The 20229-nt window shown below is 38.7% G+C and overlaps 1 protein-coding gene across 11 annotated transcripts in view; it reads left to right on the top strand.

The window, feature by feature from the left end:
* akap13 (A-kinase anchoring protein 13) overlaps positions 1-20229 on the top strand; it is a 101024-nt gene that overhangs the window by 30814 nt on the left and 49981 nt on the right. For 8 of the 11 annotated variants that reach the window (XM_056451675.1, XM_056451677.1, XM_056451668.1 and 5 more), the window contains 6 exons: positions 444-531; positions 1111-1244; positions 7286-7605; positions 10983-11030; positions 11549-11608; positions 19197-19386. In XM_056451675.1, coding sequence (XP_056307650.1) covers positions 1170-1244; positions 7286-7605; positions 10983-11030; positions 11549-11608; positions 19197-19386 — 693 coding nt within the window. In that variant the 5' untranslated portion in view covers positions 444-531; positions 1111-1169. Of the gene's footprint in view, positions 1-443; positions 532-1110; positions 1245-7285; positions 7606-10982; positions 11031-11548; positions 11609-11900; positions 11966-19196; positions 19387-20229 lie in introns of those variants that run through there. The other 3 variants (XM_056451672.1, XM_056451673.1, XM_056451676.1) reach the window with 3 other exon arrangements.

Genomic DNA, 20229 nt, shown 5'->3' with positions numbered 1-20229 from the left:
GATGCATTGCCTATTAACCAGGCTTTAGGCTGCAAGTATTTGCAGGTAGATTTTTTGAAGCATCTTAGAGATGTTGCCAAAGTTCTACTGGATTAAGTTTGTCTTTGTCCTGTTTCTTCATGCATTCCAGACAGCCTGAATGATGATCAGATTAGATCTCGCTGTGGAGCACTGGCTGTTGACAGACTCCTTGCAGACAATAATCCTAAAGATAATGTTTCAAAATGTTAATTGATGTTTCAAACTGACATGCTACAGAAAAATATAGAAATAACCAACTTAAAACTTTTTTTTTAGGTGAATAAACTAGTGGCCTAAGACTTTTGCATACTACTGTACATCACAATAGGAAATACAGTTGCTTTTGTAACTATTGTTTTATGCCAACTGTAAGAAATTTGGACATGAACTGACTCTAAACTGGAACAATCTTCTCATTGCAGATCCACAGAGAGACCGAAACATTTTATTCAGTTGATGCCAGTCAAGACTCTGGACCCCAGGAGAAGGAATCCTCTTCAGTGATCTCAGGTGACACACATACATATACTCTTAAATCAATTCTTCACAACCTTGATTTTGCACCAAATTCAACATAGAAACCAAAACATTCATGGCTTTTGTCAAACCACGAGCCAATGCATGAATTTACTCTGAAATACCACAGAAATTCATAGGACGCTCAGCATTTGACGTCAACATTGCATCACATAAAGTAGGTTGCAATACAGATATCACGAAAACCTCTTTACGTCATCTTCTAGCATGCTACAAACAAACGGATGCCCTCTTTGCTCAGACTGTCTGTCTGTGTGAGGCCAATCTAAATAGTGCCCACATTGTGTTGCATGGGAAACGGCATACACATCCTCCCAAAGACCAAATGAATGTCTTCCTGTCAATACAACAGACTCCACTAGTCAAATAAGATCATCTATTTAAGTCGATGACATCAACATCCTGTCTGCGGCCATTGCGAGACGAGATGCAACACAATGGACTGAGTCACTTTCAGAATCACTGTGTATTGATTCATTCTCTTTGCTGTTTGTTGTTCTTGTGTTGTTCATTGACTTCATCTGAATTCATTATTGTGATTTTATTTTTCAGAAGTCCCCTCTTTGACACCATCACCCGAGAGCATACGTCACAAAGAGTCGCCAAGCACTATGCGAGGGTCCGCCAGCGATGGAGACTCTCTGTTTAGTCAGGATTTGGGCGAGGACAGCGTTTTTAATAATAAGGTTAGTGCGGATTTGATATTCTATCCAATTCGGTTTGTTTTTTTTTCAAAGCAGAGTTGCTGTTTGTTTTGTTTCTATGTCTCATTACTGAGCCAGATGAAGCAGTTATGTAATACGTCTCATTTAGTGCTCTACACACTGCATCTTGTGCTTCTGACATCATATCATGTGACGTGAGCAGATCTGTGGGCCAAGGCTGTAATTATGAGCTCATCCTCAGGCGTTCTTCCTCTTATTTTCCCACCTCCTCTAAGAGTTTCCCTGCGGATTCAACCTCCACCCCTTAAACTTCTTGCTTTCATTTCAAGATGTTTACCACAGGCTTTGACACTTGAGTGTTGCTCTTAGCAAGTCAGAGAGAATGACTACATTTGTTTTAGAGAACTGTAATATTTTGTTTCTGGGATTGTACACTACCTGACAAAAGGCTTGTCGCTTAAGTTTTAGGAATCAACAAATAATAACTTGACTTCTAGTTGATCATTTGGTATCAGAAGTGGCTTATATGAAAGGCAAAGCCTCTAGATTATGCTTATTTTACCAAAATAAAATATGATCATGCCTTGATTTTTTAATGATTTAATTAGGACAGTAAGGTCTGACTTTGCTTAGACAAAAGTCTTGTCACTTAACAGAAATAATGTACAGTATAAAATATAAAGTCATGGTGCAGTGGAAAAAAGATTTAATATTGTGTATGACTCCCATGAGCTTGAAGGACTGCATCCATACATCTCTGCAATGACTCTAATAACTTCTGGAATGTCAAAGAAAGCGTTCTTGCAGGACTTCTAGCAGGAGTTCATCAAGATTCTCTGGTTTCATCTTCAACGTCTCCTCCTTTATCTTACCCCAGACATGCTCAATAATGTTCATGTCTGGTGACTGGGCTTGCCAATGCTTAAGCACCTTGACATTCTTTGCTTTCAGGAACTTTGATGTGGAGGCTGAACTATTAAAAGGAGCGCTATCCTGCTGAAGAATTCACCTTCTCCTGTAGTTTATAATGTAATGGGCAGCACAAATGCCTTGACACCTCAGGCTGTTGATGTTGCCATCCACTCTGCAGATCTCCCGCACGTCCCCATACTGAATGTAAACCCAAACCATGATTTTTTTTCCTTCACCAAACTTGACTGGTTTCTATGAGAATCTTGGGTCCATACGGGTCCCAGTAGGCCTTCTGCAGTGTTTGTGATGTTTGGGATGCAGTTCAACAGATGATTAGTTGGAAACAAAAATGTGACACTTTTCCAAATGATCAACTAGAAGTAAAGTTATTATTTGTTGCACTTACAACTTGGATTGACGAAAAGACATTTGTCAGGTTGTGTATGTTGATTTGTTCATGATTTGTTAGTCTTTTTTTGTATAAGCAAAAAGTAATGAGTGGTACTTTTAAACCTCCTACATTTTTAGCCAGCTTTTACTAATAAAATGAATCTAAATTTGATAACACTTTACATGAAGGGGTGTTTATAAGATACACTTTATAATCATGACATGACAAATATTGAATATGAACAAAATTTTATGCGTGCTTATGACGTCTGTCATTACATATAATTCCCTCAGTTGTGTAATTTTAAAGCAAATATGTAATTGCTTGACATGTCCTAGGAAACTTGAGATAATCAGACATCACAACCTATCTTTGTCATTACAACTTGACATTATCAAGCTAACATAACTCGTCATAAATCTGTCACAAACATGATTGTAATGAGGCAAATATAACTGTATAATAATAATAATACATTTTATTTAAAGGCGCCTTTTTGGCAACTCAAGGACACTGTACAATAAAACAAGAGCAATAAAATAACAAGAGAAATAATATAAAAGTATATACAACAACAGCACAGATACAATTAAGTATTAAAAGCCACTTTAAATAAGTAAGTTTTGAGTCTTGCTTTAAATAATGTAATAGTCAATGTATAATTAATGTTGTCTGATACTTTTTTCAGTGGAACAAACAAAATCATTGTCATTACGTGTCCTGTACTCTGTAAAATAATTTTATTACAGCATCATTATTATTTAAAAACATAAGTTATAATGTTCATAACACAATTATTATGTCTTAAGGGAAATCATGTTTATGACAGATTTATTACAAGTTATATTGTCTTGATAAGTTCAAGTTCTCATGACAAAGACATCTCAGACATTGTCAACTTTGCATTTAAAAATGACATAACTGAGCAAATGAGACTTGATGGCATTTGCACTAAACATGCATAAAATGAAACTTGTCACCTGAAACTTGTCTATAGCCTGAAACTTGTCTATAGCACTTGTTCACTGCTGCTCTTATAGTTGTGTAAATTGCTTCCTTGTCCTCATTTGTAAGTCGCTTTGGATAAAAGCGTCTGCTAAATGACTAAATGTAAATGTAAAATCCCATTCATATTCAGGTGTCATGTTATGATTAAAAAGTTTTCATGTCAGTTTTATGAACACCCCTATAAGTAGTGTTAACCAAAATTTTTCTGTAGCGTTCTAGCTAATCTAGGCTTTTTACTAAGTTTTTTCATCTCATAGTTGAAGTTCAAAAGGCAATTTTTTTCAGTGGCCAAACTTTTTTTTGTGTTGTCACATAATTTTTTTTTTTTACATAAGAACAAGCAATATGTAATCAATGTTTTTAAGTTTATTTTGTTGGAAAATTATAAACTTGAATGCTAATATTGGCCGTTTCTTTTCGTAGTACACTAACAAAACTAACCTACTTCTTTTACAGAAAGTGTATGTAGTATGTAAGTTTTTTTTGAAAGCAGGTAGAGTCACTTCACCGAAGGTTGACTTGTGTTCTGGAAGTGTGTTTTTTTCTTCTTCCCATAGCTCATAAAAGTCAACCATTATGGTCAGTGTAATGTAGCCGCTAGCTCACCACACCCCTTGCCTGGCTGCGGTCTCAGCATGTGAGGAAACTAATGAGCCGCTGTGAATGGAAATGAGTGTCAGAGTTGTGTGTGTTTCTATGTTATGTAAGCTTTACAAGGATGGAAAGAACTTGGAGACTCCTTGGGGTTTGCAGAAAGAAAGAAAAAACGAGTTTGCTCATGTGTATTATACTGCAGATGTAAAGGTGTGGAACGTCATCAGCGGTTATTTGCCAAATTCACATGTGCTTACCAGCAACTATCACTCTGCCACTGTAAACTTGTTGCCCACTGATGCCAAGTAGGGTTTGGCCTGGTCAGAACACCTGGGAAAGCTAGGTGAAAGCTACTGAAAGATATTCAAGTGAGTCCAGCAGTAAGTGTTCACCCTCTGGGATGTATGGGTTATAGTGTACCAGTACAAGGATGCAAGATTATTTAAGCCAATGTTTCCCAACCCTGTTCCTGAAGGCACATCAACAGGACACATTTTCAACCTCTTCCTAATCAAACACACCTGCATCAACTCATCAGAACATTAGAAGAGACTTCAAAATCTGGTCAGATAAGGGAGACATCCAAAATAATTAATAAGCACTCATTTTGCTGCGGAAATTACGACCTGTGACTGTTTATAGAAACACCTCTAGATGCGATTTATAGCCAAATATGATTATATAAAAGACATAATTTCAATGTAAACATAAGACAAACTTTTCTTCATTTGTCAAAAAATGTAAACGGTAATGTTTAATTCATCCAAAAAATGTTTACACCGTACATCAATGATGAATTTGTGGCCACAAAATCATATGTGAGCTGATACTGAAGGGTTTGTTTCCCTCAGAGAGAGAGAGAGGACATGCATGTCTGTGAATGAAGTCTTCTTCAGTGTGTGTGCTCAACTATTTACCTGGCTTTGAGAAATAACAATAATAATACTAATGTTCCATGCCATGTTCCATGTTCACACTAATATGTTTTCATTTAAAAATGGGTAACACTTTATTTTGATGGTCCCTGTTGCACATTTTGTTGACTAAAAGTTGTATTATCTCTACATGCCAATTCTCATTTGAGTGATACTATAATATCTGTTGATACTGCTCCTTCAACAGACATTTAACTGACTATAGGAACCTTTACAAGTACTTGTCAACTCACACTAACCCTAAAGCCGTCTTTCCACTGCACACCTCAAACAACAAGCGACAGACTGGAAGTCATTCATTTCCAATGGAGAGTAGGCCGAGAGCTGCGTGGTTCCAATCATTTCCATATGCGGAAAATTCGGATACTATGAGCTGCGAATCCGTTAAAATATTTGAGCGACTAGACCGTATGTGACCGGTTAACCAGATGTGATGTATTTCAGTGTTGTCCAAGCAGGTCCGTGAGTGCGAGATGAGAAATAGGAGTTTTTCATTATTTTTTGAATCAGAAAAAATCTAAATAAAAAAAAATCTATTTATAAATGAGTAATAAAAGATATGATTTTTTTTTAAATGTCGTCTCCACATTCCCTCCAACTTTTTTTTTTTTTAGCTGTCTATGAGTTTCTAGTATTCATTTATTCAACCATGGTAAATGCACGGGGAATAAAGGCTCTTGCTTTTGCCGTCCTTTATTTCGGACACTGCGAGAACAGCTTCTGTCCCATGGTGCATGAAAAAAATGAAAATTCTGTGCGACTGCCACAAGGGGGCGTATTCCGACAGTCGTGTCTGAATGTTGTGTGCAGTGGAAAGGCGACTTAACCCTAACCCCAACCTGACAGTTTACTTATTTATTGAGAATTAGTTAGCATGTAGATGCAGTATAAAATGAATTCAACAAAATGCGTTAAAGGGACAATTAAAATAAAGTGACATCTAAAAATGCATTTTTTGTTTTGTTTTGGTCTTCCATCCACACTGAGACAAATATACGTCATCGTTTTTGAAAGCCTCCATTTTCACAGTCCACACTACAACACGAAAACGGCATTTTCGAAAAGTCTTTGTAAAATAGAAATGTATCTTTTGACAATGCTGACTAAAGTGGGCAAACAATGACACATATTAGTCATGAGACCAATTCAGCTAACATGGTGGATGACAAAAGCAGAGATTAATGTTAATTAGAGATTATTGTCAGTTTGTAAATGCTCCCTATTGCCTCTCTTCAAAGGACACGGAATGTTTACTGGAAGTTATTGTTCAGAGGTGGACAGCAGTTGCGACAATTTTGTTGTGATGTAAATGATGGAAAATATGAAAAATAAATAAATGCCAGGCGGACATGAAGCAGGTGAAAGTGTCCTACATGTGTGCCCATGCGCAGTACATCAACGGAATCACTTTCAGTCGTTTAGTGAAAGAATTGGAAATGAAAGCGTGGACATGAAGCGTTTTAAGACGACAATGCCATTTTCAAACTTGTATGTAATAGAGTAGATATACTCTTAAACTTACCCTAAAACTTCTTCTTTTTAAAAAAAGCACACAATACTGAGATATTTTGTGGTGCGTTCAGTATCAAGATACACATCAAATCATAACCTGAGGTTATTGTTACACCCCTAGCTTCTAACCATCCCCATTTCTGCTAATAGTCTTCATCACTCTCACTCCTCTCTGTCAATAAGCTGGTGTGTACTGGCTGTTATTCTGGTGCACTGTGGCTACAACACACTGCTTCTGCCTGAGGAATATGAACAGCAGGGGTGTCCAAACTCCCGGAGGGCCGGTGTCCTGGAGAGTTTAGCGCCAACCCTAATCAAACACACCTGAACCAGCTAATCAAGCTCTTACTAGATATACTAGAACAGGGGTGTCCAAACTCGACCCTGGAGGGCCGGTGTCCTGGAGAGTTTAGCTCCAACTCTAATCAAACCCACCTGAACCAGATAATAAAGCTGTTACTTGATAAACTAGAAACTTCCTGGCAGGTGTGTTAAAGCAAGTTGGAGCTAAACTCAGCAGGACACCGGCCCTCCAGAACCGAGTTTGAACACCCCTGTACTAGAAGCTTCCTTGCAGGTGTGTTGAAGCAAGTTGGAGATAAACTCTCCAGGACCGAGTTTGGACACCCCTGGTATAAAGTGTTTGGAGTGGCAAAACATGTCAAATTGTCTACCAAACATGATATGTCCAATTTCTTTCTCCATCAAAGGCTGAGGACAGCATCACCATCACCAGCGGCGTGTCCATGTCCTATTCGTCCTCCACAGATGACTCCTCCAGCTTGGGAACCCCTTGCGCCACCCCTCAGACTAGCACAGAGGCTCCTGCTTCAGACCCCTTTCAAGAAAAGCCCACATCTCCTGGAGCTTCTGGAGAAACAGAGGAGGAAGAGAAAAAGGACCGTCTCACTGAGGTTCCAGAGCGATCGGCCATGTTACGGACTACCATACGATCATTGTCCCCTTTTCGAAGACACAGTTGGGGGCCGGGCAAAAATTCAGCAGGGGAGACAGAAATGAGTCAGCGCAGGTATGAAACATAACTAATTAAATAAATAATACAAATAAATGCAAATTTAAGGTATTTTAATGGGAGGTTCACCCAAAAATTAAAGTTCTGTCATCATTTACTCACTCTTCACCTTTCTGTTGAAGAAAGCTGGAAATTTGTAAACGCTGACTTCAATACTATTTGTTTTTCATACTATGGGTGTCAATGGTTTCAGCTTTCTTCAGAATATCTTCTGTTGTGTTCATAAAGATTTGGAACCACTTGAAGATGAGTACGTTTTCATTTTTGGGTGAACTATCCCTTTCAACACAAACTCTTATCGGGCTTTTTATGCGTATGCTAATTCTCATGACCTCGATTTTGTCATGGACATAGCATGCAGTCGATTTTTCCAACAGCATGTGATCTGTATGCTTAAATCGCAGATGTGCCTTGAATTTTTTAGGACTAATTTGTTTGTCCTTGGGTTGGCAATACTGGCCCAGTCATTGTTTTACAGTCTTAAAAAGTACAAATGACACTGAGGCACTTTTTACATTAGTGTGTTTTTGTTTTAGCAATGGGAGCTAAACTAGCATGCTAATTGAGTGGAGGTATGCTACAGTAAATAGCTAGGATAAATGTTAAAGCTTAATGTGATGCAGTGAAATGGCAGGTTAGGTTTAAAACCACATTGCAGTATTTTTTTTTAGAAAATGGAGCTAAATTAGCATGCTAATTGAGTAGAAGGATGCTAAAACTGATAATTGATAATGTGTAATTTATCAATGATGATAATTGTTAATGCTTAGTGATATAGTGAAATGGCAGGCTAGGTTTAAAACCGTATTGCGATATTTTTAGAAAAGGGAGCTAAATAAGCATGCTGGTTGAGTAGAAGGATGCTAAACTGCCACGATAATTGTTAATGCTTAGCGATACAGTGAAATGACAGGCTAGTTTTAAAACTGTATTGTAGTATTGTCTAGAAAAGGGAGCTAAATTAGCATGCTAAATTAGTAGAGGTATGCTAAACTACCACAACAATTGTTAATGCTTTGCAGTACCTTGAAATGGCAAGCTAGGTTTAAAACAATATTGCAGTATTTTCTAGATAAGGAAGCTACATTAGCATGCTAATTCAGTAGAGGTATGCTATAGTAAACTGCCATGATACTTGTTAATGCTTAGCGATACATTACCTTAAAATGGCAAGCTAGGTTTAAAACCATATTGGAATATTTTTTAGATAAGAGAGCTACATTAGCATGCTAATTGAGTAGAGGTATGCTAAACTGCCATGATAATTGTTAACGTTTTGCAGTACGTTGAAATGGCAAGCTAGGTTTAAAACATTATTGCAGTATTTTTTTTAGATGAGTAAGCTACATTAGCATGCTAATTGAGTAGAGGTTTGCTAAACTGCTGCGATAATTGTTAATGCTTAGCGATGCATTCAAATGGCAGGCTAGGTTAAAAACCATATTGTAGTACAGTCTAGATAAAGAAGCTAAATTAGCATGCTAGTTGAGTAGAGGTATGCTAAACTGCCACGATAATTGTTAATGCTTTGCAGTATGTTGAAATGGCGACTAGGTTAAAAACCATATTGCAGTATTTTTTTAGAAAATGAAGATAATTTAGCATGCTAACTGAGTATACGTTAAGCTACCACAACAGTTAATGCTTTGCGATACATTGAAATGTAAGGCTAGTTTTAAAACCATATTGCAGTATTTTCTGGATAAGGAAGCTAAATTAGCATGCTAACTGAGTAGAGGTATGCTAAACTGCCATAAGAATTGCTAATGCTTAGTAGTATGTTGAAATGGTAGGGTGGGATTAAAACAATATTGCAGTATTTTCTAGATAAGGGAGCTAAATTAGCGTGCTAATTGAGTAGAGGTATGCTAAACTTTCGATAATTGTTAATGCTTAGCACTACATTCAAATGGTAGACTAGGTTTAAAACCATATTGCAGTATTTTCTAGATAAGGAAGCTAAATTAGCATGTTAATTAACACACAATTTGCTAAACTATCAGGCTAATTGTTTAACATTACATGGAAATATTAGGCTAATCATGTCTGTGGCTATTGTATTTAGATTTAACTCTCATCAGGCAGCTAATATTTACATTTCCTCTAAATAATCTGATATTATGATCACAGAATTATGCAAATGTGCCTGGTATGGTGTCCACTTCTTATCATTCATTGTGTTTATCTTCATAATATCGCACGTTTGAATATTCACTTGCTTCTCAGATTTGATTATCATCCCACCATCTTAACATTAGTTCAGTTGTGTGCAGCTTCCCTGCATGAGAATATGTTTGTGTGTTTGTGAAAGGAAATCCCCATAGTGTGAGCTTGTTCCTCCGAGGGCTTAGTAAGCAAGCAGCTGTTCTGTGAGAAAGAGCTGTATTTGGGTCACACAGGACACTTTTCTTGCCCACGATAAACACTTGATGACCTCTAATAGTCACAGACAGAAGAGAGGAAGCATCATGGTTTACATCATGATGCGGTTTCTTTTCATGTAAACCATACGCTTTTATAGAGGAACTTCAGTGAAGAATGTTTAAATAAATAAATGAAAGAAAAACTTTTATTTATTTATTTATCTATTTATTTACTTATTTATTTATTTATTTACTTATTATTTTTTAAAATCCATCTATGTATTTATTCTCATCAATTTATTTATTTTTATTTATTTATTATATTTTATATTTATTCTTATCAATTTATTTATTTTTATTTATTTATTATATTTTATATTTATTTGTTTATGTATCTTTTTATATATCTTTATTTTTATCTATTTATGTATTTATTATTTATCTATATTTATTTATTTACTTATCTATTTATTTGTTTATTTAATTTATTTATTTTTATCTGTTTAGGTATTTATTCTTATCTATTATTTATTTTTATCTACTTTATTTATTTATTTAATTAATTAATTAAATATTTACCTATTTATTTATTTATTTGTTTGTTTGAAAAAATGCATTTGAGCAAAAACTGGTTCATTTTATTATAATAATTATAGCATTATTTTATTTTTGCCTGTTATTTTAACTTAAAATTTATTTAAATAATAATAATAATAATAATAATAATAATAATAATAATAATAATAATAACAATAATAATAATAGTAATAATAATAATAACATAGTAATAATAATAATAATAATAATAATAAAATAAATCAATTTTTTTTTTTAATTATAAGTTTATAAAAGTAAACAATAAAAGTGTTTTCCCCACTTATTTTATTCGTCATCATAGTCTGCATTTCTATAGCTTGACAGTCATCTCATAAATCCTCATGTTAATTGTTGGTTCATTATTTCTGTCCATCCATTACTCTCCTCATCATTTTCATCCATCACTTTTTCCAGTGCGGCACAAGGTGAAGTGGAGCGCAGATCTCTTGGTCATAGGAGAAGGTACCATCATCCATTTTACCCTCTTTCCACTAACCGTATCCGTATGGCCCCATCGAAAACTTTTTAAAAGCTGTCCCATAAATACCAATAAAAAGTTGAACACTTTTTTGTTTTTACAGTTTCAGTTATTTTAGTTTCACATTTTTAATAACGGGATTCATATAAAACTAATATTATATTAATGTTTCTTAATGTCAGTTTGTTATAATTATATGTTTGTTCATTTTTAAGTAAAAGTATAACTTAAGTCCTTTTTGTAGAGTTTTTATTTTTTCTCTTTCATTGTTTTTTATTTAATCATATTTTTTATGCATTTAAGAATATTCCTTTTCCTTGGCTGCTATATAAAATTTGTAATTAAATGTTATTAGTTTTTTTAAGATACCAAACAAACACATTACAAGCTTGTGTGTGGGTTAAATGCTCTTAACCAGGTCTTTATACTAACAACATCCTCTGTCTTTTTATCCATCCATCCAACTATCCATCCATCCTGTATATTCCATTTCCCCATGAAGCATGAGCTGGTGTCCTTCAGTTGTCCTGCGCTCTGAAAATGATGAAATAAATGAAAGAAGGTAAAGAAAGACCAAGTGAATGCATCTTTAATCTAATCTTGTGTAATCAAACAGCATGAATTGCATTACGGCAACTCAAACATTGTGTTTTGTAAAACAGTGCTGCATAGATGCGTTTTAGTGTGTGTGTGTCGACTTCCTTTCTGTGGTTTAGTCTTCTCGTCTCTCCGGACAAACATCTGAGACCACAAACACTGTTGCAGTCACTTCCGTTGATTTCACTGTCTGAAGCAGAGACGAACCGGCCACTTTAATTGAACCATGGTCAAATGTAGACTAAACTAACATCAACAGCAGATTTGAACTAATATGAATTATGACTAACATTTTGATCTGGATCTCAGAACCTGGTGCGAGGTGAGATGTTTTTATTTTTTTATTTTTTGCAACGTCAAATTGTCAAAAAGTTTTTGTGTCTCTCTGCATCCTATAAAGTGTACAAGAGTGATTTTATGATCATTGAAAGAATTTCAAATGCAAGTAATGTCTGATTTAATGTTGCAAAGAAATTTGGTGGAAGTTAAAATGAAAAAATGTGAGTGATATAATGTCACTTCTTCATTTAGCATACCATTTATTTATAAAAATGAAACGATATGCTTATTTTGACCTGAAATTATCAGAAATATATATACAAGTATAAGTCATTATGCAATTTTTTTCACTTCTTTACAAATGGGGAAAACCTGGTTGGAAAGGTAGAGACAAAATATAAAGACTTAAATGAAACTGTTTATTTTGGGGCTGTACTGTAACGTTTAAAACATTTTTAATAGGTCATCAATGATTTTTGCTATTAAAACTGCCTCATGAGTGTTATGAAGCGGACAGGAGACAGAGGTAAGGAAACGTTAGGGTGTTTATTAAATGACAACAAGGAGCACATGAAGGATAGCCAGGAGGATCAGGAATGATGTTGGGGTCTTTTCCTCCGTGGCTGGGTAATAGGAATACACGAGGATGGACAGCACACACCAGATACAGCTGACAGAGGATGACACAGACTTGGAAGGACTGGAAGACAGGACGATTCGGGAGGACCAGGAAGACTAGGAGGAATACAAAGAGAACAGGTAAGTAAATCGTTTGTTTTAGCTGAGGATGACTACGCTGAGTGGTCGCTCAGTTGTCCGCTTTCGTCGAGACGAGCCCGGACAATGAGCGACTGGAGTGCTGTGCTTTTATCTGGTGCTCGTGAATGTGATGCAGCTGTGTGCTCATTAGAAGTCAGGTGATGGTGATCTTCGTGAGTGGGGATCGTGAGAGCCTGACCAATCCGTGACAGTACCCCCCTCCCCAGGGCCCGCTCCTGAGGGCCGACACCTCCGACGCCGTGGTGGTCTCCCTCTGCCTCTAGGCGCTGGGAACTCAGGGTGGCTCTCATGAAACTCCACCATGAGACTAGGATCGAGAATATCAGCTCTGGGAACCCATGTCCTTTCTTCGGGGCCGTACCCTTCCCAGTCCACCAGGTACTCCAACTGGCCACCACGACGTCGGGAACGCAAGATCTCCTTCACTGCGTAGACGGCTCCTTCTTCTAGGAGCAGTGGAGGAGGGGGGTTCCTCTTCGTGGTCAGGCTCTGTGGAGGGAAGAACAGGATCGTGATAGGGTTTCAGGAGTGATACGTGGAATGTAGGGTGAATACGGTAGTGAGAGGGTAATTGTAGTTTGTAGGTGACGGGGTTAACCTGTTCCACGATGGTGAAGGGACCAACAAATCGGGGACTTAACTTGCGAGAGGGCAGTCGCATGCGTATGTCCCGGGTGGATAGCCACACCTTTTGTCCGGGTGTGTATCTGGGTTCTTCAGACCTTCTTCTATCGGCGGTTACCCTTGCTTCGACGGACTGCCCTCTGCAGATGTTGATGAGCCTCGTCCCAGACTCTCTCGCTCTCCCGGAACCAGTGATCCACTGCGGGGACATCAGATGGTTCGCCATCCCAGGGAAAGAGCGGTGGTTGGAAAGCCCAGGACGCACTGGAATGGCGTGAGTCCGGTGGAGGGTTGCCGCAGTGAATTTTGGGCATATTCTGCCCAGCCCAAATACTGGCTCCAGGAGCTCTGGTGACCACTGCAGAAGGTCCTCAGGAACCGTCCCACCTCCTGAATCTTCCTCTCTGTCTGCCCGTTGGTTTGGGGATGATATCCAGAAGAGAGGCTGACGGCCACACCTAGGAGCTTGAAGAAGGCTTTCCATAGACGTGAGATGAACTGTGGACCTCTGTCCGACACAATATCTTCTGGAATACCAAATGACCTGAAGACTTGATTAAAGATATTGTCGGCTGTTTCAAAGGCTGTGGGAAGACCTTTCAGAGGGATTAGTTGACAAACTTTGAGAATCTATCTACGATGACTAGAATACAGGTATTACCTTCTGACGAGGGGAGGTCAGTGATAAAGTCCACTCCTAGGTGTGACCAGGGACGGTTCGGAATCGGCAAGGGATGGAGCTTTCCAGCGGGTAGATGACGTGGGCTCTTGGATTGGGCACAGTCCTTACAGCCCTGAACATATTGCCTCACATCCCTTGCCATGTTTGGCCACCAGAATCGTTGGGATACTAGCGAGAGAGTATTGTTGATCCCTGGATGTCCAGTGCCTAGCGAGGTATGTAAGGAGTGGATCAGATCTACCCGGTGTTCAGGTGGTATGAACTGCCGATGAGGAGGGCATCCCGGCGGAGCAGGGGCTTCCGGAGTGGCAACGACTGGAGGAGCGTTCCAGGTGATCGGACAAATGGAGATGTGTTCGGGAAGAATCTTCGTTGGGAGTTCTTCATGATCGTGATGCTCGTGTAAACGAGAGAGAGCGTCTGCTCTTAGATTCTTGGGTCCTGGACGATAGGAAATGGAGAAATCAAAACGTGAGAAGAAAAGTGACCATCTGGCTTGACGTGGACATAGTCTCTTGGCCTCTTTGATATATTGGAGGTTTTTGTGATCTGTGATCACCTGGAACGGATGTTTGGCTCCCTCCAACCAGTGACGCCACTCCTCCAAGGCTAGCTTGATTGCTAGAAGCTCCCTGTCTCCTATGCTGTAATTCTGCTCCGCCGGGCTCAACTTCCGAGAGAAATAGGCACAGGGATGCAGTCGGGGCGGTGTATCATGATGTTGGGATAATACTGCCCCGACGCCGGTGGTGGATGCGTCCACTTCCACCACGAAAGGAAGATTTGGGTCAGGATGAGTCAGGAGTGGGGCCCTTGTGAACTCCTTCTTAAGAAGGCGGAAGGCTGCGGCTGCTTCTTTGGTCCACTCCAGTCCTTTGGGTTTACCCTTGAGGAGATTAGTGAGAGGTGATGTAATCCTGCTGTAGTCCTTGATAAAACCGTCTATAAAAGTTAGCAAACCCAAGAAACCTCTGGAGCTCCTTAATGGAAGTGGGTTCTGACCAGGATAGAACAGCCTCAATTTTCTTCCCATCCATACGTATACCGGTTTGGTCAATGATGTATCCCAAGAAATGAATCGACTTCTGGTGGAATGAGCATTTCTCCGCTTTGAGGTAGAGGTGATGTTCTCTCAATGTGTGTAGGACCTCCGCAACGTGTTGGCGATGTTCGGCCTCACTCCGGGAGTAAATGAGGATGTCATCTATGTACACTATTACAAAGTGGTGAAGAAACTCCCGGAGGACTTCATGAATGAAGTTTTGGAATACGGAGGGGGCGTTGACCAGACCGTAAGGCATGACCTCATATTCATAGTGGCCAGTAGGGGTCACGAATGCTGTCTTCCATTGGTCCCCCTCACGTATTCTTATCAGATTATACGCGCTGCGGAGGTCCAATTTAGTGAAGACTTTAGCTTCTCGGAGCTGTTCCAAAGCGGCTGGTACCAGAGGAAGGGGATATCGGTATTTTACTGTACCGTTATTTAGGACCCTGTAGTCGATGCATGGACGCAGCCCTCCGTCCTTCTTGGCCACAAAGAAGAAGCTTGAGGCGGCTGGTGATTTTGAGTGACGTATGTACCCCTGACTCAGAGCCTCCCTTATGTAATCTTCCATTGCCTGATTCTCTGGAAGCGAGAGCGGGTAGATCCTACCTCTTGGCAACTGGGCATCTGGAACTAGGTCGATCGCGCAGTCCCATGGCCGATGCGGCGGTAGCTGGGAAGCTCTCTTGGGGCAGAAGACATCATGAAAGGAGCTGTACTCCTTAGGAATGTGGATAGACTGCTTCTCAGGAGGACTCTCGACCGATGTTGTAAACAAAGAAATGGGGTTCCGACCTTGAAGAGGGAGATTTGGAAAACAGGTAGGTGTACATCCAGATCCCCATTTCTTTATCTCTCCTGTGCCCCAAGAGATGATGGGATCGTGCTTCACCAGCCACGGGCGCCCTAGAATGATGTCCATATTTGCACCCTCCAGAACCAGAAATTGAATCCTCTCTTGATGTAACAACCCCACTTGAAGAAGGATGTCTTCGCATTGTCGATGGATACGGGTCGAAGATCGAGTGCACTGGGTTATCGGTTGTATCTGGTATATATGCGAGGACGCCTCAGTACGTAGGTGGAGTTGACGACAGAGGGATTGGGAGATGAAGTTCCCTGCTGACCCGGAGTCGATGAGGGCTGTGACAAGGAGAGAAATAGAGGCAGTAGTTATTTGTACGGTGGTAGTAAGTGGTTTACATTGTTCAATATTCGTACTGAATACACTCACTGAAGTCCGAATGGGACGAAGGGGACACTCCATACGGGTGTGTCCACTGACACCGCAGTATAGACACAGACCCCGGGTCAGCCTCCTCTGTCGTTCCGCTGATGTCAGTCTTCCAGACTCTATTATCATGGGTTCTGGTTCTGGAGAGGCTGTTGACTCAGGCGATTGGAGGAGTGCAGACGAGGGGGTGATGGTGTCCTGTTGATAGGAACGGAGACGATCGGAACATCGGAGAGAATGTTGGATGAATCTCTCCAGACCCATAGTATCATCTAATGTGGCCAGCTGGATTCGGAGAGTGGGTTCCAAGCCGAGCCGGTACGTGGTCAACAACGATCTCTCATTCCATCCACTTGCAGCTGCTAGAGTGCGAAACCGGAGAGCATATTCCTGTGTAGATAGAGTACCTTGCTTTAGATGATACAGCTGCTCTCCAGCGGCTACTTCCCCATCAGAACGTCCAAACACCTCTTTGAAATACTCCGTGAAGGTAGTGATGGAATTCATGACCGGCCCGGCTTGGTTCCAGATCGTCTCAGCCCATTTAAGTGCAGGTCCAGAGAGTAGTGATACGATGTAGGCGATCTTTGACTTATCTGTGGGATATAGAGAAGGTTGCATTTCGAATATGAGGGAACATTGTAACAGAAAACCATTGCACTCCCCCGCTCCGCCTGAGTAGGGCGCTGGTCGGGCCATGGGACTGGAAGGAAGGGCCGAAGAAGAAACTGTGGAGGCGGAAGTGCTCGGTGCTGGTGGTGCGTTGGAAAGTGGAGCTGGTGGCTGTAGAATCCGCTTCAACTGGTCCACCAGCTCTTGAAAGTGATCGGGGGTGCTCATGTTGTCGTCGTTAAAGGTCCGGGCTTCTGTTATGAAGCGGACAGGAGACAGAGGTAAGGAAACGTTAGGGTGTTTATTAAATGACAACAAGGAGCACATGAAGGATAGCCAGGAGGATCAGGAATGATGTTGGGGTCTTTTCCTCCGTGGCTGGGTAATAGGAATACACGAGGATGGACAGCACACACCAGATACAGCTGACAGAGGATGACACAGACTTGGAAGGACTGGAAGACAGGACGATTCGGGAGGACCAGGAAGACTAGGAGGAATACAAAGAGAACAGGTAAGTAAATCGTTTGTTTTAGCTGAGGATGACTACGCTGAGTGGTCGCTCAGTTGTCCGCTTTCGTCGAGACGAGCCCGGACAATGAGCGACTGGAGTGCTGTGCTTTTATCTGGTGCTCGTGAATGTGATGCAGCTGTGTGCTCATTAGAAGTCAGGTGATGGTGATCTTCGTGAGTGGGGATCGTGAGAGCCTGACCAATCCGTGACAATGAGATGATATGTTTGGTATATAAACTATTGTTGCATATACATTACCTGTCCAAAGTTTTGGAATCTTTTCAAATGTTTTAAAAGGATCCAATTAAGCTCAACAAGGCTGCATTTATTCAATTATAAATATACAGTAAAGACTGTTTAACTGTGAAATATTATTACAATGTTCTATAACAGTTTTCTTATTGAATGTAGTTTCACATTTAAATTATTTCTATGATTCAAAGCTGAATTTTTATCATTGCTACTCCTGCCTTCTGTCACATGATCTTTCAGATATCAATATAATAGGATGACTTGTTTCATTATGATCAGTTGTTATTGGTACTCGATCAGTAATAATTCTTACTATAGACCCTTTTCACATTCCAGGTTTCACAGTAGCAGAAATCGTCATAGTTGGGAACACTTATAGCGCAGTGAACGGGAGAATACAACAAATACTATCTTATTTGCTCAAATAATAAAAGAAAAACTCCACGATGATGTTAGAAAGAATTTCAGAAAAAGAATCAAAAATAGTGCAAGACTGATAACTGCAGCCAGAGGGGAGAATAACGTCAAATTTATTGTTCTGTCCCATAGACTCTGCATTAGAAATGCCTCGCACAAGTGGTAATTCGTTTTTTGTCATTTAAAGCAAAGATGAAATACTGTATATAAATGTTCATATGTTTATTAAACAATCTAAATGTTAAAAACTTAAGAATTTAAGATGCTGATGACCGTTAAACGCTTCACAACAGGCTTGTGAAAAGGGTCCAATATCAGTGCTGAATTATTTTTTGTGTGCGTCTTGCTTCATAGTAGCATAGAAACTGTGATACGTTTTACTTTAGGATTATTTTTTAAATTAAAAAGACAGTTCTAAATAATTGTTTGTTTATTTATTTTTTGATTATAAATGTATTTACTTTCACTCTTGAACAAAGTTTTGTGATGAATATAAGTAAATACATGGTACTTTCAAAAGGTATTGTATCAGTTTCCCAAACTTACGACAATAATAATAATAATAATAATAATAATAATAATAATAATAATAATAATAATAATACATATTTTGAGTAATACATATTTTTGTTTAGTTAAAGTACTGATGACATTTCTTTAAAATGAAAAGAACAAAACAAAACAAAGGTGCTGTGTTTTCAGATAGTTAAGATATCAGTATAATAATTCAGTTTTTTTAATCGCAACAAATCAAAACATTTTGCTATTCTGACCTATTGTTGTTTTTTTAGACTCGTTTAGACCACCATTAAACTTTTTGTTTTACTTTTCAACACACAGAAAATGCCTAACCATTTCCGCATCAGTGGTTGGTTGTGTTTGTGAGTCAGTGATTGTCATTCGTCATGGTTCACTTTCACAATCTGAGGTCAATACTTTACTGGCATTGTTTGCTAGTAAACTTACACATTTCTCAATTGCGTGTCTGCATGTGTTTGAGTCTGTCAGTATTTTGCTTTTGTTCATTCAATGTGTGCATGTGGTCGCCATGTTGCCACAATGATATGTAAGCGTTATCACTTATATACTGTATACGTGTTTATGTCCACAGTTACAGTCTGGAAGGACTTGCACCAGAGAAGGAGGGAAGGAAAGGTATGGTTCAGCAGCGTGTCGGAGAGTCCAGTCAGGAGCCCAAATGTCCATCAAAAGTGGACAGAGAAGACAAAGGCTCGCTTGTGTCTCTGACTGAAGAAGAGCAGGAGTCAGATCTAGGCGACTGCAGCAGTTTGGACAGTCAGGTAAAATAGGATTGAGCCAGGGTTAAAAGTTATTAGAAAACTTTTATACTGTTTTATATAAAGGCTACATTGTTATACTAATAACATTGTAATGATATAGCAAAATCTACATTGTAAAACAGTTTAGAAAGTTAAATTTGAGCATAGAAGTGTTTTAAAAATCTAATTTATTAACTGCATTCTAATATATGGGAATAATCAAATGCATAATACGTTCCATGTCAAACGATTAATTGCAATTAATCACATCCAAATTTTGTTAAGATTAAGATTAATTTAAATAAAGGATGCTTTATTATATTTGTGAATATACATTAGTTTAGTCAGTATTGAAGCCAAACCTGGAGCTAATCTAATAAAATAACTTACAATAACGGTTAAAAAATTAGTAGGCCAAATATAAATGTTAGGGAAATAGTTAAATTTAAGTTTTTCAAAAATAGCAAAAATCAAGAGGAATCAAAAAATTTTATAGTTCGTAATTCTTTTTGCAATATTTTGCATGGATTTAAATGTATTATCTTTCAATCTCTAAAGATGTTCTCTGACTAAAATATTCTTCTAATAAATATTTCTGTTTAATAAGTCTGTTTTGTTCAAATGCACCAAAATACAGTGCATTCGGAAAGTATTCATAGTGCTGCACTTTTTCCACTTTTTTGTATGTTATAGCCATATTCCAAAACTGATTAAATTCATTCATTTCCTTAAATTCTACACACAATACCCCATAATGACAATGTGAAAAAAGATATTTTGAAATTTTGCAAATTTATTAAATAAAAAAACCTGAGAAATCCGTGAAACATGTACTGAAGTATTCACAGCCTTTTCCGTAAAGCT

Source organism: Danio aesculapii, chromosome 25 (genome assembly GCF_903798145.1).
Source record: "Danio aesculapii chromosome 25, fDanAes4.1, whole genome shotgun sequence".
Taxonomy (NCBI): Eukaryota; Metazoa; Chordata; class Actinopteri; order Cypriniformes; family Danionidae; genus Danio; species Danio aesculapii.
Note: the sequence above shows the minus strand (reverse complement) of the source record. Positions and strands in the feature narration are given on the sequence as shown.